We start from the raw sequence: 25,906 nt of genomic DNA, 5'->3' as shown, positions 1-25,906 counted from the left end.
CTATTTTACGACTGTAGTGGCTGAAAGTTGTTACAATTGAGTGAAGCAATGCTTCTTCCTTTCTTAAAAATGGAAGCCCTGGCTTACTTAGCTATGGTTTGTTTGTTACTACATGGAATTTGAACTTGAGCAACTTCTCCATAGCCTCCATGGCGACTGGCGCTCACCAAAAGTGGACACGATCGCAAACACCAAGAGAGACGAAAAGCAGAAAAGGGGAGCTTGAGAGGGAACAAGAGAGGAAGTCGTGGTGACTGAAAGAAGAGAAGAGATTGACATAGAAATCAAGGCGAGAGGAGATTCGGGAGAACCTGCGACAAGAGGATAAGAGGGGGGAGATTCAAGAGGAGTGACAGAACGATTGAGTAACTAGAGGGTTACTAAGAAAGGGGGAGATTCCGGAGAGCGAGCGTGTTGGCTAATCTGATTTCTCTTACCTTAACGGATGTCATTGGATGTCTATTAGACATTGAAGATGTCAAAAGCAGCTTGCAAGAAATTATCCATTGGAAAATTGATGCTCATGCTCTATATTCATAGGTAAAATGAAATTTTATCTCAAACAAACAGAAAGTTATAAATGTTTATGGGTATATTAGAGCTGACAAGAATACATATACTTAGAAATAAGAAGAAAGATATATAGAACACAAAATCTCAATCTTACTTGAGAAAGTCGAGTAACTTCTGTTGCAGGCATTTTGATGCTTCTTCCTCCATGTTGACATATGCTAATAACTCAGGCAGCTTCACTGCAAATAGAAAAAAAACATCACTAGGCAACTTATGAACAACAGTTGACGCACCATCTATCAATGGAAGTTACAACCATTTTTCTTCTCAAACTGCCTGTGAAATAAAACTTTCGCATCTATTTCCTTTTTTTTTAAATTAAATTTACCAAAGTTCCAGAAGCAGAAAGTGTTTTTGAAAGAGCAGTGCCTCACCTCCCTCTTGCAAGAAAAGGAAGAGGAAAGAAACATGTACCCTCCCCCCTCCTATCTGCATGAATAGGAGACTCTTTGGATTAAAACAACACTCTGCATCATGAAAATGAAAAAATTATAAACACTCAACATCATGAAAATTAAGATACTATGCGGCTTTCTGTACAATTGATCACACCTATAGAGGTTGATCAATCAGGATTTATAAATCTGCATGTCAGCATGCTTTATATTGAATGTTTCTTACCTATTCTATGATCGATTATGAGTTATAAAGATTGATAAATCATAGTGTTCTACATTGTATACATTTAATCACTAAACATGATTAAGACCACAACTAATTGATTGATGAATGAGTTTTTAAAACATGGTTTGAAAAGAGTATGCATGTCATGTGCTCCAAAACATATTCATAACTAAGATTTGGAATCTCAATATCTATTCTCTTAACATAGGTAGAGTTCTTGAGATTTTTCTAATTTACTTATATTCTAGGTCTTCAATTTTTTATTCTTCTCTAAGGTGCTTCTTCAATGTGACTTGAGTCTTCATTTTGGCTTGAGGCCTTGTGTCAGATTTTCCAACTCTTCATCGTAGACCTTGTAATTGAGTCACTTAAAGGAAATGGATTTGAAGTGATATGAACCACAGATTTATCAACTTAGCTTGAGTTTTTTTATCATCAAAATCCAAGAAACAGTCAATCTAGGTAAACGACCCAAACATTGACAAGAACTTTCAAGGTTTTATTAGGTCAAACCAAAGCAATAAATTGACTCACATAATCCTAGAAAACAATAAACTTGAGAATATTTGAGTCTTTCTACCGATTTTGAGTTAAAAAAATTAGATTAAGTCTAGTTTCTCCTTGGATATGTCTAACCACATTTAAAAAGACAAACTAACTTCTCCTTGGATATGTCCAACCTCATTTGGAAAGACAAACTAAGTGTTGAAGAGAAATCAAACCTTTACACAAGAATAGAAAAAAAATTGCATCAACTTCAATCTTCATCACTTTTGCTCTTCTGCATGACAAACTCAATCACTTTTGAATCTATTGATCTTGAATAGCTTTAAAAATTCTTAATGCTACTTTGTTTTGCCTTGACATTTACCAATTTCATCTTCGTCGAAAAAACTTTGTCTAATCACACTAAATATACTTGATAGTAAAAAGAGGTCAATATTTTGTGTTTGTAATCATCAAAATCAAAAGAAACAATCATAAAATAAATGATTGGGCCTACAATAGCAGCTCAATTAAGTCTTTAATTGATTGAATTTCAAATTTTAAAGTCCACGATTAGTAATCTGAACTTAATCAATGATTTTAAAATACCAGAATGCTAATTTATCTTGACCAAGTTTAATCAAATGATTTCAAAGTTAATACACGTACAAACCTAGATTTTAAAAATTCAACTCTAATCCCAGGTACTCATGCAAATGCCACAAAAAATCCATTTTCTAATATGTTTGAAATAATCTGAAAGTACTTGTGCAAATTCAGAAAAGTGTTGTTGAAGACCCTAAATCCCTGTGAATGAGCAACTAACTGGTTTGTGAGGAGTGTATACCCTAGGGGTATCTAGCTGAGAAATTGTGTTGATAATTTCATTACATAGCTCAGACAAGTCCATGTAATTATCGTTATGTGTCTCGACTTCATTCTCAAATTGTTTTGGAAATTTAGATATCAAGTTAACTTTAAGGTGAGGTTTGTTGACTAATGGGAAAATGTCAGCTGCCCTTTGGAATCTGCCATTCGGATGGGGAATTGTAAGACAAAAGCACATGATATAAGATATTTTAGCATGGCAACCACAACATGTTGCATGAATGATCTATATCAGAGACTTTCATACATTTAATAATTCTAATTTTGTCGTCATATTAATTGTATTTATTTTTGTGCTTCAATTTTTATTATATGATTCTGTTTTGAATTTTTTTATCTAGAGAATGTAAGAAGCTATGCTTTTGATGTGTAAGATGCTCATGATTCATACTTGTGTAGCAGCTCGATCATCGTATTCTTGCAACTTCTACTATACTTTCTACCAGTGGTCTGGAGTGGGCCACAAGGAAATTAGATGTTCATCATGTGGTTCAATCTGTAATTAGGACCACCATGGGAATGGCAACACTTCAGACCTTATCAATGTGCAAAATAAACCATATATATTGGACATGGCTTCTATTTTACAACTGCAGAGGCTGAAAGTTGTAACAATTGAATGAAGCAGTGCTTCTTCCTTTTTTAAAAATGGAAGCCCTGGCTTACTTAGTTGTGCTTTGTTTGTAGCTATCACAAGTACCCTCGCACAGAACACATTTCTTGTGCCATACAATAGCTGTAATTCGTAGCTTAGTGTTCATGTCCATATCTCTGTTAAAAATCTTTGCTTGGCCTGTGTGAATTTTCTGCAACAAGAATCTTTGTTTTGTTAAGAATGTCTTTTTCTTTGTTTTGACCTAAATGATTAAAGTAAAAACACAAAAGGGTATGGTATTTTTTTTTTTACCCCTCTTTACGAAAATGAGTAGTGTTAGAACCCTTCCATGAATGCACCATTCGTTAAATGCCAACATTTCCCTGCATGGAAGATCAAGCAGCATAACTAAGATCTCTGCTCATCTTGTTAAAAATTTAGTCAAAATGTTTGTAACCTGATTTTGCATTGTTTTGAAAATCTCGATGGACCTATCTGAACATGAGAAATGAATGAGATGAGCTTGATTTATATGTGTGTTGGCTGAAAAATCTGGAGGGCCCAATGGGTCAATCCGGTTGAGCTACTCTTTTAAACCATGCACAAACTACTGGTTCTGTGCTTTTCAACTTAAGTCATGTATTGACCCTTTTTTTTTGGCGATGCTTGGTGATTAACCGACCTGAAAATAGTGGACTCTCAGCAGACCTTAAGACCTTATCTCAGCAGATGAAATGTGTTTCTAACACATCTCTTGATTCTAAATCTTTTTCTCATGGTGTTGGAGATGTTTATCTAATTTATGTTAAGTTGTAGCAATGAGCTAATAGAATGTTCATCAAATAATTTTTTATTTTGAATGAAGTGAATCTGTATTTTACTTGGAAAAGAGTTGGAAAAGTCATTCTTAGCCACTCTCACTTAGTTGTGTACAGAATGACCTTTCCAAATAAAATGAAGGAAGCATAGTAAACTGTTAGTACTAACAGATTTATATTTAATGGCAGGTAGCCGTTGTTGATACTTAGTTGCCATCAACAGGTACTCTCTTCCTGACTTAGTTGATACTTACAATTGACTTCAACAAGACCTGTTGTTGTAGTCCCAAGTGGGTTACAAGCACAGTGGTTGTACTAGAGTCCTTTGAAGTTCTTGTAATAAAGCAATGCTCCAGAGACATGAAAGGGAGCTTTCCAAAGAAAAAAAAAAATTAAGCACTCCTTTTTACAGTTTGTAATGAGTCTTTTCTCTTAGTGAAGAGTCCTGCTTAATGTTTTCAAGAATGGGATATGTTTCCAAAATTTCCCATTCCTTTGAAGATATCTTTCTTTTAGAGACCTACCCTAGTTTTCCAAATAAGTGTAGTAGTAGTAGTCAAATTATGTAAATTAACGTTGGAGATTTTGTTTTTTTTTTTGTATTTCATGTCTAGACAAATTTTGACTGATTGCTAACTTTATCAGCACTCTCTTGAAATTGATGTGGTTGCAGTGTCTGGCTATTAATCTACTAATCATAATTCTCTTGTATTTTTGTTTTTGTTTTGGTAGGACGCTTTTACGTTCTCTTTCTCAGTATCTCTTTCTTTTGGCTCCATATTTCTTGTGCTTCTAAAATAGGTGAAGAAGGTATACGTAACTAAATGGTGGGCAATTCAGGGCATTTTTCACATTTATGGATATTTTGGGTTTCTTAGGCTTGCATTAGTGCCAGCCTTAAGAAGCCTTAAAATGGACAAATCTGTGTACTTGTGTAAACCATTTGGTCTAATCAAACCTTCTCGTCTATGACAAGTACCTTTACGGTAGCTGCCCGTGCTAATGTTAGTGTCTTAAGGAAAATTTCTAGTTGGTGCTTTGTCTCTGAACTAGCTTTTTCCTTATTCTCTTTTTTGTACATTTTTTGTCATGTCCTTTGGATTTGATTTTGCTTAATTCTTTCTATTAGCCAGTAAGAGAGCATATGTGCTGCTTTTTGCAAGTTTGTACTTTAGAAAGAATGCTTGAAAGTAGCTATGAAGTGGTGAATGTTTCCTGTAATATATCAATGTATTTTTTATGGGTTTCAAATAACAATATTGTTGTATAAAGGACACCTAGGGCCTTTGTTAGCCCGTGTGTGTTATAAACTCTCTTTCTAGCTAAAAAAACAACTTTTTTTCCCATGGTTAACACTATCATTCTAAGATGATATGTGTAAAATTTGATACTCTACAACTCAGTTCACAACATTGATGTTGATATTGAGCTTTGTGGAGGAACAAGTCCACCATTTATCCTATAATATTACATTTTTTTCAAACAAAAGATGCCCATAAGAGATTGAAAGGGGAAAATATTATTTGGTATGTAAATAGAGTTTGCCATGAGTTATGTGCATGCCATGGATGTAGCTCAAAGAATAAATGTTGATTGCTTGATGTTGAGCTAAATATAAAGGATGCTATGTGATAGGTACATGCATGAAAGGGTTCACTTTGGTCCCTTGCACTGGACTTCTGGGTACCTCTACTTCAACCAGTGATGCAGTCCAAGCAATCATCCATAGTTTGAAGATTCACAACAATATCTTCTTAAATCGTTTAGAATTTGAAAAGAATCTGTTTCGGTCATTAGTTAGTCCAAGAAATCAAGGCGGCTTCCATGGAGGCACTAGAGTGACTTTCATGAGATTTTCAATCTTGTTTTTGGGAGGGTTTCTTCATGGATTCATATGAGCGTCTCCACCAATGACTTTGCTAACAAACGAGTTACCAAGAATCTCTCCTTGTTATTGAGGTGGATTATTGCTTTTCCCTAGAGAAAGTTGTGAGCGACCAAGACATTTGATTTTTTTACTTATTGATCATGATTTTGATAAAAGGATTGAGCCTTTTGCTCAATGTCCATGTTGGGGACTTCTTTGGTTCAAGTGTCATTCCTGTTTATGGTATCCTGAGTTTTCTTATAAGCAGTATTAAAAAAATCTAAAGGGATTAATAGCACAAGTTCCTAGAGATTATCAGTAATCTAAGTCATTTCTTGATTGTCCTCATTAATATTCAATGTTTGTTTCTTGACTAAGTCATTGGTCTTTGTTAATTAACATACATGCACAGAAATGAGCACTTTTTGAATTCTTTGAACTAATTGTGTTCACTTTGTTAGATTGTTAGTGAGCACAGTGGAAAGTATAGTAGAAAGTGTAGAAAGAATTTATTAATAAAATACTCTTATATATTTAAAATTTGTAAGATAGTTTTATTTAACTTTTCTATTAACAAGTGAAGATAGATTTTAACTTGATAACATTAAAAAATAATTTTAAAATTTAAATAAAGTTAATTAATTTAATTAAATTTATAAGAATAAAATACTCAAACAAATTTATGAGTTCCATCATAAAGATACATAAATCGCATGTGTTATATCTAAGCTAACAGGAAAGATTATAATGACACACTATTTATTTGTTTGGATTATTTACATTGGTAAATATTCAAATTTCTTTGCTTCGTTACATGTTAAGTAATACATTCCGCAGTGATTCTTGCTACAAAGGTGGCTAGCTAAGTGGTTCACAAGGGAAATGGCTTCGTTGAACCAACAAAATAGCGACTGTTAACAATAGAAAGTTGAAGATGAGCTCCAGTAATGGAAAAGATAATAGTATTTTTATTTTTTCATGAAGATTCCATGACTAAAAATTCAACAAAGAAATATTATAGTGTAAAGTAATTTTTTTTGTGTTTCACAATGGAAACTATAGTAGAAAGCGTGTAAGGAATTTATTAATAAAATAGTCTTATATATTTAAAATTTGTAAGACAGTTTTATTTAACTTTTCTATTAATAAGTGAAGATAGATTTTCACTTTACAACATTAAAAAATAATTTTAAAATTTCAATCAAGTTAATTAATTTAATTAAATAAAAAAACTAAAATACTTTAAAAACTATTTAATTTTATAATAGCCAAATTCTCACTTTTACGATATCTAACTTCTTAGAATAATATAAAAATGATAAATTTAAATAAATAAAAAAGACGGTATTTTTATTATAAAATTTTTCTATGATAGATTTAACAATTTTAAGATAGTTTTTTAACTAAAATAAAATTGATTTTAAATAATATTAAATTAATAATTAATTTAATATTAAATGAAGATGATAAAAGTAAAATGATTAAAAAAATCCTTAGTTTTATAATATCCAAATATTAAAGAAATTAATAATTTTAAAATATCTAATTTTTAATTTTTAAATAGTAAATTAATATAATAAAAATCATAAATTTAGAAAATTAAAAAAAGAGAGGGTATTTTACTATATAAAATTACTTTGATAGATTTAACTTTTATAAGATAGTTTTATTTGACTAAAAATTTTGATTTTAAATATTTTTAATTAATAATTAATTAAATATTAAATTAAGATTAGAAAAGTAAAATGATTAAACAAATCCTTAGTTTTATAATACCCAAATTTTAATAAAATTATAACTTTTAATATAAATAATTTATAAATTTTAAATAGTAATTAAATATAATGTTAAAATAGTGAATTTAGAAAGCGTTGGAAGAAAATATAGTTTTTTTATTGAAATTATTTGTCATTTAAATATCTGAAAATTTTCTTCTAATTTTGCTGTCTGTGAACTCATTCAAGAGTAAATAATAAGGGTGAATTCGTGTATTTTGAAAAGTGTTGGAAGAAAATATAATTTTTTATTTGATTAAAATTTTTCATCATACGAAGACAAGAAAAAGTTCTTTTAATTTTGCTCTGTTAACCTTTTCTAAAATTGTGGGAAAACCAGTTTTTTAGCACCTCGATTAAATAGTACATATTTAAGGGCAAAGTTCTTCTAATGTTGCTCGTTTAACCTTTATTAACTCTATTAAAAATCAAGTTTTTAACCAACTCCATTGAAAAGTAAATATTTACGGGCATGTTTGGAAGAAAATATAGTTTTCATTTGATTAGAATTTTTTAAAATTTAAACATCACATATTTTTTATTTTACTTGTTTAACTTTTCTTAAGATAGTGGAAAAATTGGTTTCTTATCACTTATATTTATTCACTTCGATTTATATTCCCACTTATTCACATTGATTTTTTAGTCATATCGATGCTATCCTTAAGCCAAAAATTGAAGTTCAAGTAGACAGTTACTATCGCTAACCAAAGTAAATCAGGAAATCGAATTTTTAGTCCTTGTTGTAATTATAGAAAATAAATAATTATTTTTAAATAAAAAATCAAGAATCAAGTTATTTTTATTTATTGAACTTAAGCTAAACATTTTTAGGAAGTTAAATTATCATTTTAATTTATTTATGTAGCTTAAGGTAAAATATATTGAATGGGCCGGCGATGGTAGTTTCGACGGGGAAATTGCTTTCCTAGGAGATGTTTTCCCCCTTCGAAGATTTATAATTTGTGGCTTTTTAAAAACAAGTATAGTGTATGGAAGTCGGGACATGGTGTCATGATTCTTGACCTGGCCGAGTTGACTCAGATTTAAAATTGATTGGGTTAAGGGGGGGTTAGTCAACTTGAAGTCCGAGATGATCTTCAATCGCATGATGCCCTTCAACACTTGAAGTTGTTAGTGGAGCGTAGATGACATTTCATCTGGATGCAGGGGATGAAGCGGTCCTTTATCTCCACGGTTTAAAATCCTTCATCTCAAAGAAGGCCATATTTGATCTTCTTTGAGATGAAGGATGCGCGACGCTTGCGTTTCCCCTCTCTCTCCTCGTAACCCCCTCTCTTGCGTCCTCATTTCCCTTTTTTTCTTCCTCTCTCCCGCACTACCGCTCTCGTCTCCTTGTGCCTCCGACATCGTTGCTGCCTCTCTTCTCCGGATTCTTGTCTCCGGCCTCCGTGTCTTCTCCCTCTCGTCTCCAGCCTCCGTCTCTTGGTCTTCTCTAGGACTCGGCCTCTCTGTCGTACCCCCTCTCTCGTCTCTGTGCCTCGCTCTCCTTTTTTCTCTCTCGCTTCTCTCTCTCTCTCTTATCCCTTTTGACCTCCCTTTCTTCTCTCTCTTCTCCCTTTCAACTTCCCACTCCCTTCCCTCTCTGACTATTCTCCTTTCCCCCAAAATACCTTCCGATTTTTTTTTATTTCCCCAATTCGATTTCAATTTTCATCAATTTTGACATTTGGGCATCGATTGCTTAATTTCTACTTCGATTAGGCATCAATTTCACCCTTCGGCTTCGGTTTTGCCCAAATTTCAGAAGGTATGACTAAACCCTAATTTTTTTTCATTAAATTAGTGTTTTATTTGATTTAATTTTATTTTCAGTGCCTAATTGGGGTTTATTTGTGCATAATTGTGGGATTTAGGGTTACAATTTAGGGTTTAAATTCCTAATTCGTGTTAGGGATTATTTTTAGGGTTTGTTGCTCGGTATTTAAGGGTCATGTAATTAGGGTTTAGGGTTTATGGTTAAGGATTTAGGGTATTTTAGGGATTAGGGTTTTTAAGGTTTTGGGGGTTGTGTTTTTTGGGTTTAGGGTCTGGAATTATGGAGTAGGGTTTAGGGTTTAGGGCTTATAAGGTTTAGGGGGTCTAGGGTTTAGGGCTTCTAAGGTTTAGGGGGTCTAGGGTTTAGGGTATTATGTTCTGAAATTAGTGTTTAGGGTTTAGAGTTTAGTAGGTGATAGGGTTTAGAGACTTTAGGGTTTAGGTTTTATTAGGGATTTTTAGTCCAATTCAAACAAGGCTGATTCGCCTACACGGGCGTCCATTAGCCAACGAAACCTGACCCCCATTACTTACGAGGTACAGTTCGTAGTGACTGCGAAGTTATATGGGGCTCTACTAAGGGTGTTTGGTGAATTTGGACTTGATGTGTGTGTTTTCTCATTGTTTAGTGCATATGCAGTAGTGTAAACAGTTTAATTAATTTTAAAATGTTTGAGAATGTTGTTGAGGATTTTTTAAGTGCTATGGAATATTTTTGACATGTAGTGAGGAGATTCGGGTGTTATACATATCCACCACATGGTATTCTATTTTTTATGGTTTTGTGTTTCCGTGACGGGATTATTTTTTTTAATGTTCCCTTTGTATGTGCTTTTTGCATGTTTTACTCAATCGATACAAGCTATGTTTGATGTGAATCATTGTTCCACGTTCTAATCGTGCCAACTTGTTAAACACTGAATCGTGATTACTAAAAACAACAAACCCTCATATGTGATTTTTGCTTGGTCTGTTCACCTTCTATCTTTTCTGTGGTAGTTTTCTTTTCTTGTTTTCTCAGTTATTTGTTGTTTTCATAAAAATGAACAATTCAATTTGCCTTGGATAATATTTGCAGGCATGCCATACAAAAGCAGAATATGAGGAATACAGCGCAAGTATTTGCCGCACAAACCCCGTCTTTAAAGGGATGTATTGAAGTTGGCATGATTTTCTTTGTGGCAATTTCTTCCATCTGTCCAATTGTACACATTTCAAATAGCCTTTCTTACTCCCACCTTACCAGTCAAGATATCTTCTTCATGGCCATATACCAGTATACTGACCTATTTGCAACTTTTCATCGGAAATGTACTATGAGCAAAAGGTTCGTTTCGAGCGCAGGTATTCCCGCATTGAAGGTTGTTAAGAAGTTGCTACTTGTACACCTTTGTAGGTAGGGGTTTTGGGCACCGTAGACATTAGACATGACGCTAAGATGAATGGTATTTTAGCATTCTTCTTAGCCGATTCAGAATAGCATTTTTTGTATTGATTTATTTCATTAGGAGGAAGTTCCACATTGTAAAAGATTAATATATTCTTTTTTTGTTCATTTCAATTTCTTTAGCTCAGATTGGTATTTGTAGACAATGATATGTTTATCAGAGGGAGTTTTGAGAATTTAAAGTGAATTATTGCATATTGATGGGAACTTAGGATGATTTGATACAGAACTTACAAAGGCCCTCCTCCCCAAAACACTATTTGATTCAATTCACTATACAAGGCAGATGGCTTCCACGTAAAGAGGGGGAGAGGTTAAATAAGTTTGAATCTAAATGCTTCAAATGAATAAATTTGGAAATACATGGTTGACTATGTTGCACATATACACACTAAAGAGCTAATCAGAAAAATTCTTAATAACTCATTTTAAAGAAAGCTCAAAGGTGTTGGGACTAATTCTTGATCTACCTTTCTACTTTCATGTAGAAGAAATTCAAATGAAAAAAAGAACAACGCTTTATTTGAATAATCTTTCTTTTAGGTTATTAATAAAGTTGTATATATATTTATTTATTATTTTTGTTCAGTTTAATTACTATATTAAACTTCATATTTAAGTCTCTGGTAAATAAAATATAATTAAAGTATGCATTTGATTAATTAATTACTTTCAAAATATATTATTAATTAATACTATGTAAAAAATCTATCTTATGTTATTAATATAATAATTTTTTTTTCATTAATCATATTTATTTTTTATTTACTCTATTGTATTAGTGATTTAATAGTGGTAATTAAAATATTGTTAACTCAAACACTTGGTTTAATTAACTTATTTTTATAATTAATAAAATCAATGGTTTTAAATTTCGAAGATGAAGATGAAGATGAATTTGTCCACACTAACACCCTATTTTAAAGATTTTGAAGATGAACTTGTCCACACTAACACCCATTTCGAAGATGAAGATCATGTAGATGCATGAGATGAAGATCAAATTTTCGTTTTGTTGACTAACCCCCCCCCCCCCCCCCCCCCCCCCAAGTGAGGGATTCAGGGTTTAGGGTAATACTCAAACTTGAATCTTCTATAATGGGTGGGTTTTCTCCCACTTATCCCAAAATGTCACTTAAGTATGTCGATGTCGTGAGCCAACTTAGGTGTTCTACTTATGACTTTTAGGGATCTAGGCTGAGTTCAAAATCTAAGTTATAACACCTTGGTAGAGATTTGGAAAGATTTGACTCGATCAAACCTTGCCCAAAGTCTTAACTCAGGACTATTCAAGCAAACTGTTGCTTAACTCAATTAGCTCATTTTGGACTCTAAAGTGAACTCAAAGGTCCCAACATGGGGCCTCTAAGTTTTAATCATAGGACCATATGTAACACAAAAATAGACAAAAGTGGAGGGTTTTCATATATTGGTTTTTAGTATTTATACGATTTATATAATTCACTACTTTGATCGTTGTTTTTGTACTTTGAATTATACACAACGAAAATATGTACAAAATGAGAAAAGGCTTTTTTTTTTTAAAGAGAACGCTCACAACCCATATAACTAACTAAATTGTAGAATCCATATTCATGAATCGTGGTTTTTATATTCATTAAGTTCACTCACATATTGAGTGAGTCAGATCACACTATGACTTAGGCGAGTCGAGTGGAAGAACATGACTCGAACATTCTATTTCAGTCAAGTCCTTTTTCGACTTGCTCTTGAACTTACGAATCACAATTTAATTTGAATTTTTATATGTTCAAATTAATTTTTTTTGGTTTAAAGATCTAGAAAATTTTCTACTAATTTTGCTCGTTTAACCTTTCTTAAGATGGTGTGAAACGGTGTCTTATCACCTCCATGGAATACGATTATTCAGTTCAATTTATCTTCATATCCTTATCTATTCACTTCGATTTTGTAGTCATGTCCTTGCTTGCCTCGTGCTAAAAATTGAAGTTCAAGTCAATAGTTAGTCTTGTTGACGGAAGTAAAACATGAAATTGAACTTTAGTCGTTGTTTTAATTACAACAAAAAAATTATTTTAAAAAAATAATAATAAATTATATAATTATATATATAAATCTATTATGAAAAATATAGTTCTAAATATGTTTAAGAATTTAATTATCAGTTTAATTTATTTAAGTAGCTTAGCTGCCAACTGTCCTCAAATATTGTGAATGTTAGAGGCAAGTTGAAGCATTTACTCAGGGTGAGTCTAACCTTTAGACCTAACTTGCCCAGTTCCAAAAGTGGGTCAACTTGGTCGAATTTCAAGGGTGGTTTGCTAAGTGGTTCGCAAGGAAATTAATTTAATTAAATAAATAAAAATAAAATACTTAAACAAATATTTAATTTTATAATATCCAAATTCTCACTTTTACAATATCTAACTTCTCAGTCTTAAAACAGTAATTAAATATAATATAAAAATGATATATTTATATAAATAAAAAAGAATGTATTTTTATTATATAAAATTACTATGATAGATTTAAATTTTTTAAGATAGGTTTTAGCTAAATTTAAATAGATTTTAAATATTTTTAAATTAATAATTAATTAAACATTAAGTTAAGATGATAAAATAAAATGATTAAACAAATCCTTAGTTTTATAATATCCAAATTTTAATCAAATTATTAATTTTAAAATATCTAATTTTAAAATTTTAAATAGTAATTAAATATAATATTAAAATAGTTAATTTAGGAAATTAAAAAAGAGGGTGTTTTATCATATAAAATTACTTTGATAGATTTAACTTTTATAAGATAGTTTTATTTGACTAAACTAATATAGATTTTAACTTGTTTTAAATTAATAAATAATTAAAAATTATTTAATTAAAATAACTTATACAAAAGAGTGTTAAGCTATGTGGAGTGTGAGTGAGGTGTGGAGAAGACAAGTAAGAGAAATAGACACGGTTAGAACCAGGAAACCGCAAGAATCGTGATTAAATCTTAACTAAAGCGTGTGTGATTCTTGTTAGAATCAGGAAATCATTAGAATAATGATTAAATCTTAACTAAAGCGATTGTGATTCTTGTTAGAACTAGGAAACCATTAGAATCATTATTAAATCTTAAACTAAAGCACGTGTGATTCTTGTTAGAACCTGAAAACCGTTAGAATCATGATTAAATATTAACTAATCTTAATTAAAGCGCGTGTGATTCTTGTTAGAATCAGGAAATCATTAGAATCATGATTAAATCTTAACTAAAGCGATTGTGATTCTTGTTAGAACTAGGAAACCATTAGAATCATTATTAAATCTTAAACTAAAGCACGTGTGATTCTTGTTAGAACCTGAAAACCGTTAGAATCATGATTAAATATTAACTAATCTTAATTAAAGCGCATGTGATTCTTCTTTAAACACCTAAGAAACTCCGGTATTCCTCACTCATCTTCTGCCTGAGAGGAGATCTCAGAGAGAGAGTGAGATTGCTGTAATGTCTTCTGTGTAAGACAGTTCATGAACCGTCACTTAAGTGACCCATCCGTTGTCGATTTTCCATTAAAGGTGGTCACCAATTACAACCTTACGGTTTCCTGCCAGTTTGGTGGTCTCCTTTGATGGAGAAGAGGCTATTAGAGGGGGTCTGGTCTGGTAGAGGCATGGCTGAACGTTGCCATCGATGAGCCTCTGCGATAGACGAGACAACGTCGTTCACCAGAGACGATAGACGCCACGTCAGGAGGTATGTTCATGAGTTTCATTTATGTTTTTATTGAGAAATTCATGATATAAAGATACTACATGTGGTATCAGAGCTCCCCTCTCTGATATTGCGACATTTCGTGAAGAGCAATGCTCAGCATACGCTCTGCGGTTTGTTCATACTCGGGACTCCGTGGAGAGCCGCTGGCCGGTGCTATGCGTCGACTGGCATCACTGTCGAACGACAGCGGCCAACGGTGGAAGCCGAGTGCCCCCTTTGCGCGTGGTTGGAGGTTGAAGACGACCTCTAGTGTGCAGAAATAAAAAAAAATTGAAACTTAAGTTAAAAAGATTCATTTAAATAACGAATCGACTCGGTCTGCCAACGGGGTTCAAACCTGCATGCTGGAAAGAAATATGGCGATAGTGACCATTATGCCCGGTTGGCTTTATGTGTTATAATTGGATACACATAAAATATATATTAAAATTACAATGATTTGTTTTTATGCAATTTCAATCATCATGCAAAATTTATTTAGGGTTTATGCACACTTCAATTTTTTATGCATATTTTATGTTGACCTAAATACAAGGATTATTAATTGACATTCATTTTAGTCAATTATTTTTTTATGTCATATTTTTGGTATTTTGAATATTTGAGTAATTGCTAAAAAATTCTTAATTATGCAAATGTCTAGTGACATTAAGTTTAGTCACATAAATATAATGACATAAAAAAATTGTGATTAATCATGGAGATATAATTATTTAACCCTACAGGGTAAATATTCTATTTAAGTGATTAGTCAGAATGGGAAAGAAATATTTTTAAAAAAAATCTAGATTGCCTATAGGCCTAGAATATTCATTTACAAACAAATTTCTGGGTCCCATGATAAAGAAACATAAATCGCATATGTGTTATAATCTAACTCGACATGAAAGATTATAATGACACGCTATTTATTTGTTTGAGTTATTTACATTGGTAAATATTCAAAAAAAATTACTTCATTACATGTTAAGCAATACATTCCACAGTGAGTTTTGCTAAAAGGGTGGCTGGCTTGCTAAGTGGTTCACGAGGGAAATGGCTTCGTTGAACCAACAAAGTAGCGACGGTTAACAATAGAAGGTTGAAGATGAGCTCCTCTAATAGAAAAGAATTAAAAAAAATATTTTTTTATTTTTTTATTTTTTATTTTTTATTATGATGATTCCACGACTAAAAATTCAACAACAAAAATTATAGTGTAAAGTAATTTTTTTTTTTTGTGTTAGTGAACACAATAGAAAGTATAGTAGAAAGTGTAGAAGGAATTTTTTTAATATAATAGTCTTATATATTTAAAATTTGTAAGATAGTTTTATTTAACTTTTCTATTAATAAGTGAAGATAGATTTTAACTTGACAATATTAAAAAATAATTTTAAAATTTAAGTAAAAAAATAATTCTAAAATTAAATATAAATAAAATAAAATACTTAAGCAAATATTTAATTTTATAATAGCCAAATTCTCACTTTTACCATATCTAACTTCTCAATTTTAAAACAGTAATTAAATATAATATAAAAATGATAAATTTATATAAATAGAAAATATGGTATTTTTATTATATAAAATTACTATGATAGATTAAAAATATTTAAGATAGTTTTTTAACTAAAAAAATAGATTTTAATTTTTTTAATTAATAATTAATTTAACATTAAATTAAGATGATAAAAGTAAAATGATTAAACAAATAGTTATTTTATAATATCCAAATATTAATGAAATTAATAATTTTAAAATATCTAATTTTAAATTTTTAAATAGTAATTAAATATAATATAAAAATGATAAATTTAGAAAATTAAAAAAGAGAGGGTATTTTACTATATAAAATTACTGTGATAGATTTAACTTTTATAAGATACTTTTCTTGAGACCTTCTTTTGTAGGAATTAAAGCAGTTAATATTAATACAATCATTCTTTTCTTCGTATATCTTCTACGTCTGTTGAATGACACACCAGAGACCCAAGCAAGAACCCCCGAAACCATCCCATTTACCGCCAAAAACAAAAAAGACAAAAACGCAAAAGCACCAGAAACTATAAACAACGGATATGGAGGACAATTTGGTAATTTGCTTTTTATTTTTCTTGGCGTATTTCTGCTGTCCTTTGTTCATTGCGGAAGACCTTTGTTCATTTCGGAAGAGATCAAGTTTCGCAAGCGCCATTCGGGACTCATCGCAGGTAAGTGAGGTTGCCTATGGAATTGGATTCTTGTGGTCTTGAGTGCACTCATCTATTTGTTGTTATTCTTTGTGAAATTGCAACACAGTGTTCTATGTTCTTCTATACATGTAGGGTTTTGAATGTTTCGATACAATGTTGGTGTTAACCGATTAGGGCTTTGGCAATGGTTGATCTTGGGTTGGTTGTTTTTTTTTTGGCGGTTCAGAAACTATAAACAACGGATGTAGTGTTTTAAATGTGATACTAGGTTTGGGAAGGGGTCGGTGGGGATTCGTTTTTGAGGAATGAGAGAGGGGTCCAATCTCTGTTTTTTGCTGGAAAAGTAGAAAAGAAGAAGAAGAAGAGGAAGAAATAGAAACGAAAAGCAAAAAAGAAAGATCAACTTTATGTTTTTTGTGGTTTCTCTTTCTCTTCATTTTGTTCCCTTCTCTGTTGGTTTTACACATGGTCTCGTAGCTTATCTGCCTGGTTCTCCCATTGTTTACTCTGCTTTTGTCATTAACTAGTTTCTCAAATCTGTGTTTCAGATATGCTCCATATATAACCAATAAATCCCACTTAGACACTGAACTTATTCAGTGAGTTTTAAGTCCCTTTTTTTTTTTTTTTTTTTCAGTTCTTTTCTCTCGGCCTGTCTGTATAGGTTCATTAGGAAAAGGTGTAATTTCAGAACCCTTGCATACTTGTTTTCTATTAGAAACTCTTGTTGCTTTTGGTGATCCAACATAGTCAGCCACTGCGGTAGGTAACTAGCAAGAACACAATACACAATTATGGCCTCAGTCACTGCTGTAGGTAACCAGCAAGAACACAGTACCCAATTATATTCTCGGCCTCTTTGTTGCTCACCTATCTTGGTATCCTTGTCGATAAGTGGAACTGCCAATATTTATAGATAGAGGTCCTTGTCATCACCGATTGTTTCTGAAAATTACCTATAATAATAGCCGACAGCAGCAATTTTTTACCGCATTGCAGACTTCAGCTTACTGACAATTGTTTAAAGGGAAATTTAGTCACCAACAGTAAAGTGTTGTTGAAGACCCTAAATCCCTGTGAATGAGCAACTAATTGGTTTGTGAGGAGTGTATACCCTAGGGGTATCTAGCTGAGAAACTGTGTTGATAATTTCATTACGTAGCTCAGACAAGTCCATGTAATCATCGCTACGTGTCTCGACTTCATTCTCAAATTGTTTTGGAAATGACTGCAGAGCTTTGGATATCAAGTTAACTTTAAGGTGAGGTTTGTTGACTAATGGGAAAATGTCAGCTGCCCTTTGGAATCTGCCATTCGGATGGGGAATTGTAGGACAAAAGCACATGATATAAGATATTTTAGCATGGCAACCAGAGCCTGATTCATGAATGATCTATATCAGAGAGTTTTATACCTTTAATAATTCTAATTTTGTCGTCATATTAATTGTATTTATTTTTGTGCTTCAATTTTTATTATATGATTCTGTTTTGAATTTTTTTATCTAGAGAATGAAAGAGGCTATGCTTTTGATCTGTAAGATGCTCATGATTTATACTTGTGTTGCAGCTTGATCATCATATCCTTGCAACTTCTACTTTACTTTCTACCACTGGTCTGGAGTGGGCCACAAGGAAATTAGATGTTCATCCTATGGTTCAATCTGTAATTAGGACCACCATGGGAATGGCAGCACTTCAGACCATATCAATCTGCAAATTAAACCATATATATTGGACATGGCTTCTATTTTACGACTGCAGAGGCTGAAAGTTGTAACAATTGAGTGAAGCAATGCTTCTTCCTTTCTTAAAAATGGAAGCCCTAGCTTACTTAGCTATGCTTTGTTTGTAGCTACATGGAATTTGAACTTGAGCAACTTCTCCACAGCCTCCATGGCGACTAGCGCTCACTAAAAGTGGACACGATCGCAAACACAAAGAGAGGAAAAGCAGAAAAGGGGAGCTTGAGAGGGAGCAGGAGAGGAAGACGTGGTGACTGAAAGAAGAGAAGAGATTGACATAGAAATCAAGGCGAGAGGAGATTCGGGAGAACCAACGACAAGAGGATAAGAGGGGGGAGATTCAAGAGGAGCGACAGAACGATCGAGTAACCAGAGCTTTACTGGAAAAGGGGGAGATTCCGGAGAGCGAGCGTGTTGGCTAATCCGATTTCTCTTGCCTTAACGGATGTCATTGGATGTCCGTATTGCTTTCAACCCAAACCCAAAACATTAGGAAACAAATGCCCCTTCCATAACGATTTGGGTTCAGAAATTTCTTAATGATTTGGGTTGTAAATGATTAACAGCCCTACTGGCTTGTTGAGATTTCCCTTGGTTACATTTGAGAGCGATTGGTGGTAGAGTTATTGGTGTTTGTGCAATTTAGGATGACTGCAATTTCATGGCTATTTATTGATTTATCGCAAGGATGAATAATCTGTAGGGTGAAATCATGTTCGCTACAGCAGTTCGATATTTTGCCAAGAAACCAAAGCCGAAACTCAAACCAATAGAGCTCAAAACTCCACCAGAACAGACTCAAACCATCAGCAGAGTTATATTTGATATCGTCAAAGAACATGGTCCTCTCACCATTGCAGAAACTTGGGAACATGCAAAGGTACTGATTGCTACTTCCTCTTTTTATTCAACTGAATGGTCTCATCTGTGCATTGGGCTCTTTTTATTTGATAAAGTGTCTTTTTGAGATAATATGTTTGGTTGTTTTTTTTCATTGTGATAAGGGATAAGCATAATCCCTTCAGTTATTGGATAAGATCCCATTGGTTGTATTTATCTTTTCATGTAAAGTTTATCACCCTTACTCAATTGGAAAAGTGTGGTTTAGTTCAACATCTAACACGTTGAACCTCATTGTATGCTTAATGTTAGTCACAATGTTGATTCATGGTCATTCTCAGAAGAAAAAAAAAAAATTGCTGAGCAGTTGTAAACAACACTTGTCCAAGCTTCGAAATGAAGAAAAAACTCATTTTGGCTGTTGATGTTTATTCATGTCCTATTAGCAAGTCCTGGTTTTATGGCACATTAAGATTTAGTGTTAACTTTGTGGTGGCAAATTAGAGCTGCAAATGTGGAAACATTTTAGTCTATAAATTACTTTATGTTACTTTCTTTCTTAGTGTATGTTTCTGCTAGTCTTCATAATAATTAACAATGATTTTTGTACACAGGTTTGAGTAGTGTTTGTTGATAAACTTTGATCATTTTCCTCCAACAAACCACTTAATAATGCTCTCTTATGTTTGCTGCCTCTTGCCTGCCCTGTTTTCTTTTAATAAAATTTCGCCATTTCGAAAAAAATAAATAAAGGGTGAAGGAAAATGAGAGATTATGTGGCATCTTTCTTCAAGCACTGTGAGTAGTTCTTGTGACAACAACATCCAATTTATCAGGTTGGACATGTTTGGTAACTAACCCAATCCAGCTTTTATGTTTTCAGGATGTTGGTGTGAGAGGATTGACAAGCAAAAGGCACATGAAAATAATCTTGAGGTGGATGCGGGAGAGGCAGAAGCTACGTTTAATGTGCAATCATGTGGGTCCTCATAAACAGTTCCTCTACACAACCTGGTTCACCAATCCAAAAGCCATGCCGCCCAATTCAAATGCAGATTCCTCACGTCCAAAATAACCATTAGATGTGTCAGTTGAAGCTGCTGACTTCCTACTTGATGCACCTTCACTTGTGACCTGCAAGTCCAGAACGATTTTCCCATTATAAGAGGTGATTAAAGCATATCTGTATCAAAAACTTTGAACGCGACAAGATAACCGTGGCAGTGCCATGACTTGAGCTTTATAACCGTGACTTCTCTAATCCTTAGTTTTGTCGGACTGAACACTTTTTCACCGTATGCTGCTAAGCAGATCCCTGTGATTGGCCAGCACATGTTATTTACAGACGAGTTTAGATCTGTCAGTCTTATGTACTAACAATGGAGCTAGTCTCTTCCGTTACTAAAGAAATTGAACAAGATTCTTTTATATATAGAGATATCTGATTCACCTTCTCTGTCTGATTAAACGAAAACAGCTAATATTAATATATATAATAAGAAAAATCATTTGGTACGAAATATACCAAATGTTATCTCAGATTGACAGCCATCCAAGGCTGAGATAGCCGTTTGTCGTATCGGATAAACTGTATAACAGAACAAACTCTTATTTATTACGCTTACAATGCAAAAAAAAAAAAAAAGTTTACTTGTGAAGACTGCATAAAAGAACGACACTAGTTGAGTTCAAGGGTGTTTACTGAACTGGAGAGATACAGAAAGATAAAGCAACCCTTCTTTTAGCTCACCGGTTGCATATCTGCCTGATCTGTTATTTAACAGATCATCCTCTGGCTTCTATGACAGGCCTCTCATGTTCCAGTCATGAGTTTTTTGAGAGATTTCCTCAAACACTTTCAATAAGATTTCCTCATTCTCAATGAGTAGAGGTTGATGGAACCCCATTAGTTACACTGTGATTTGGGCTATAAAAGACGACCACATTAATATTGCTGGCAAGTTCATTAGACCAGCTGCTTGATTACTCATTGTACAAGCTGCACGCCTTACTAAATGTACAACAGAGAAACTTCAAGATGAGTCGAAAGCAGCTTGCAAGTGCCCGTCAATCATTCTGATCCTCATCAGTCTCTTCCGTACTCTTGGAGCCATCATAAGTCGAAAGGAAGAAAGCACTCTGGTTTTTCTGGAGATACCTGTACAGGAATTATAGAATTTCGATCATGTTAGACACTGACGATGTCAAAAACAGCTTGCAAGAAATTATCCATTGGAAAATTGATGCTCACCCTCTATATTCACAGTTAACATGAAATTTTATCTCAAACAATCAGAAAGTTATAAATGTTTATGGGCATATTAGAGCTGACTAGAATATATATACTGAGAAATAAGAAGCAAGATATGTAGAACACAAAATCTCTATCTTACATGAGAAAGTCGAGTAACTTCTGTTGCAGCCGTTTTGATGTTCCTCCTCCATGTTGACATATGCTAATAACTCAGGCAGCTTCACTGCATATAGAAAAAAAAAAACATCACTAGGCATCTATCAATGGAAGTTACAACCATTTTTCTTCTCAAACTGTCAAGCTGTTGACATTGATTGCTATTATGTAGCTTTCAAAGCAGACAATCAGATAGAGGGTCTTTTTTTTTTTTTTTAAATGAGATAGAGGGTCTTTTAACAAACATGACACAGGAAAATTCCACATTCACAGATTTGACTATTTTTCAATCATTGGTGAAATACACTGCAATTTTCTGTACCAAATACATGGTGTGTCATAGGACAAGTTCTGCTAGCTCCTTTCCAGATGCACAAGTGACCATGTAATTTCCACATGAAACACGGATTTGCTTATTAGGTCCAAAATACATTTAAGAAAACGAATATGTACTTTCTTGGCTGGTACAGAGTACAATGGGGAATCAATTCTGACAATAATTGAGATATTAAGCATGCAAAACTGCCATTAAGAAGCTAATTACTTTGTCACTCAAACGAAAAGTTGAAACACAGTATATGGCTTGGTTATGCTGTGACTGATGCCATATGTGATCTAGTTTCAGTTTTCTGGTGAGAATATAGTTTCTACCACTTCAAACTACCCAAAAAAATATTCATCGTCACCAGTGAAAAGCTTAAATCAATGCAGAAGAAGCAGAAAAAACAAACATAAAAAGTCAGAGATAATTGGCATACCAAACAATCGAAGTAGATGCTCAGCACCATATATAGTTGATGGAGACACATTATCTGCAACTGTTTCATTATACTGTTGACGTTCCTTTTTATATAGAAGCATTGCTGGCAATGCTTTGTCAAAGTAACCTCGAAGTCCTTTCAGAATTTCTCCAACTGATTCAGCAATCCTGAATAACCAACAGCAGAAATAATGATGTTGACACTTGTTAAAGTGTTCTCAAAGCATCTAAATAATTTTATCAAACGATATTTTATTGTTGGACTATTTTCTTTTAATGGCTCTGCTCATAGTTTATCTCAAATACTTGAACAGAAACAGTAATACTTCTAAGATATGATTGAACAAGAACAAAAAATCATCATCAAGAATGTTGTGAAAAGATGAAAAGCCATCACACCAGACAGGCCTCTAGTTATGAACCAGTCAATTGGGCTTAACTGCTAGGCCATTGTTATGACTAAACCATGAAGACATGAATATAATGATGGCAGTTTATACGTCAATGAAGAACAATATTCCAGTTGGTCTGTTGAGTTCATACAAAATATTCATTTTCATGTCTTTTTGATTACCTAAATAAACCCACTATGCCGCATTAATATAGCAGCAAGAGCAGGACTGAAAGTATACGACAGCACAATTGCAAGTTGTTGAAATATATAGCTGTATAGCGTGATCGGAGGAAACTGTATAGCGTGATTGTTTCCTCCGATCCCGTGATTATATTCTTGATTCTATTCCTTGATTTTAGGATCTAAATTGATCCTAAAATCAACTTGTAATGTATTATAAATAGCCTCCTAACGGAGAAGAATAAACTTATCGGAAAACCATTCGTTCAATCTCTGTTATTATTTTCGGTTCTCTCTGTTTTACATGGTATCAGAGCAGGAGAATTATCCTCTCTTTTCCGTCACAGAAAGTCAGAGCTAAGTGCTCCTGTAATAGTCGAAGGAGGAAGCCAGAGGAAGAAAAAAAAAAAATCCGTCGGAGTTGCAGAACTCTGTTTTTTTCTGCAACTCCATATTCCGGCTGTCCCGACGCCAAAAGAACGTCGCCGACGCCGACGAAGGCACCACCACCTTGTTCCGACTGAAGCCGACGCTCCGCTGCCGTTGCCGAAGACGAAGCGATTTATGTAGTCGGAATCATGTCGCCGATGAGTGCCGACGATCGCCGACGACGGCACCACCACCATGTTCCGACTAAAGCCGACGCTCCGCTGCCGTTGCCAAAGACGACAATATTTTTTTAACTTAGGAACTGTTCCTTTATTTTTCCTGCCGACCCAGACCGGCGGGTCGATCGAATCGGACCAAACCGGTCTAAACTCGAACCGGATCGAACCAGCACTGGAGCGGACCAGAATTGAATCCGCCCAGATCGTACCGAATCGGACCAGATCAAACCGGACCGAACTGAACCGAACCGGACCGGATTAAAAAAAATAAATTCAGATCGATGGCCACCACTACAGGCGCATCCACCGAACTTATCCCATCACCACAGATTATAGTCCACCAAGATAATTCTGCGTTTCCAACTGGAATTATCCTCGATGAGACCAATTATCGTGGAGATGCGAATTGGCGCACGCAACAAAGCTGGATACCTCACAGGCGAAACAAAAAAACCAGCATCTGGTGATGCTAATCTTGGAGCATGGATTACTGAAAATCAAAGCGTCAAAAGTTGGCTTATTGACTCCATGAGTCCATTGCTCATGCAACGATTTATTCGCCTCTCCACTTCCAAGGAGATATGAGAAGCAGTATTAAAAACATTCTATGATGGATCCGATGAAACTTGTATATTTGAGCTGAACCAGAGATTTTTTTCTACCAAACAAAATGGTAGACCGTTATCTACATACTATAATGAACTGGTTGCTATTTTCCAAGAGATTGATCATAGAACTATATCTCAGGAAGGAACAGTCGAAGGGCTAATCCAGTTGCACTCTACAGTGGCTAGGCTTCGGGTTCATATTTTTCTTAGTGGGCTTGACTCCGAATTTGATCAAGTTCGTGGAGAAATTTTGTGAAAAGATCCCAAATTTGATTTGGAGAGTATATATGCATATGTCAGACGCGAATATCAACAGAGACAGACAATGGGGAGCTATCGCCCAGTCTCCGAGAACTCGGCGATGTTGGTCAACCAACACCGACAAGGATCATCAAGCAGTCGGAACCCTCAATCCTCTGGCAAAGGTAACAATCGTGTATGTATTCACTGCGGGAAAAAATGACAGTCACAACACCGGTGTTATGAGATTATTGGCTATCCGGAGTGGTGGGATTTCTCGAAAAATCCCCGTAACAAGATTGTTGGGAAAGCTATGGTGACATCCATGGAAGAGAATCAGGAGCTACCTACTGCAAATGTTGCCCATCCAGGTATTCTCGATAATGCATTATTATTCTCTGTACATTCTAAGAATAAACCTTGGATTATTGATACAGGTGCATCTGATCACATGACAAGGGATCCCAGTCAATTACAATCCATCCTACCTTCTCCACAATCTGTTATTTCAACAGCCAATGGTAGTACCTCTCCTATTACTGGGGAAGGATCTGTTATATTATCCAATAATCTGACATTAGATACTGTCCTTGTGGTTGTGAGTAGAAAGAATGGGCATGAGACGAGTAACAGCTCTCCTTATTTCTGCGCGCATTGAGGGGACCCCTCACCCTCCCCTTCCATTGTGCATTTAACCAACCAGTCCGGTCCAGTTCTGAGAACACTGCTACACAGTGAGATAATGGTTCTTTTTTTCTCTTTTTCAATAACGGAATGATGATTCTTGCCATTTCAACTGTTTGTAACAAACTTTAGTTGACCAGAATCAAATTCGTAGTAAGAATAAAGGAGAACCCAAAAAAAGTACAAGAAAGAGTCACCAACAAGTGAAAAGTAAAATTTGCAACTTCAAAAGGAAATGTCTTTTCTTCTTAATCATTGAATATCACCAATAGGAAACATACCTCTCTCTCAAACAAAATATAACACCGGAACAAGAAATCAATTCAACAACAAGAAACAGAGACAAACAAATGGGAAGGCTTTTAGTTTTCTTCTTAATTATAAATGGTGGAAAGGCTTTAAAGCAAACAACATAGCCAACAAGTAATTTAATTTCAAAATAAAGCTGCATGTGAAGAAAATCGTTGTAACGGGCGCATTGATGATGGAGCGAGAGCGAGAGATCTAGAGTGTAAGCGACAGCAAGAGAAGGACCGACTGAAGGCGAGGAATGCAAGGAGGAAGACAGGATAGGAAGCAAGGGTAAGAGAAAACAGCGATGGAGGTTTGAAGGTTGCTTATTGGCTGACGAGTCGGTGGATTCAGGGTGGCTTTGTTCGGCTGGT

General features: G+C 34.0%; 1 protein-coding gene across 2 annotated transcripts; it reads left to right on the top strand.

Moving 5' to 3' along the window:
- Window positions 1–16,715: 16,715 nt before the first annotated feature.
- On the top strand, window positions 16,716–20,787 carry LOC137951816 (uncharacterized). Of its 2 annotated transcripts, none has more exons than XM_068798742.1 (3): window positions 16,716–16,791; window positions 18,343–19,397; window positions 20,241–20,787. In XM_068798742.1, exons 2-3 carry the CDS (start codon window positions 19,230–19,232, stop codon window positions 20,430–20,432), a joined length of 360 nt encoding a protein of 119 aa, XP_068654843.1. In that variant the 5' UTR covers window positions 16,716–16,791; window positions 18,343–19,229; the 3' UTR covers window positions 20,433–20,787. The 2 variants fall into 2 exon arrangements, with proteins under 2 accessions (XP_068654843.1, XP_068654844.1); XM_068798743.1 differs by having other exon boundaries at window positions 16,744–16,791; window positions 18,628–19,397.
- The last annotated feature ends 5,119 nt before the right edge of the window (window positions 20,788–25,906 follow it).

Source organism: Aristolochia californica, unplaced genomic scaffold (genome assembly GCF_029961685.1).
Source record: "Aristolochia californica isolate CCGP_79_NKW_82.1479 unplaced genomic scaffold, dmAriCali1.0.hap1 SCAF_15, whole genome shotgun sequence".
In the NCBI taxonomy this organism is placed as follows: Eukaryota; Viridiplantae; Streptophyta; class Magnoliopsida; order Piperales; family Aristolochiaceae; genus Aristolochia; species Aristolochia californica.
This window is presented reverse-complemented; position numbering and strand designations above follow the sequence as displayed.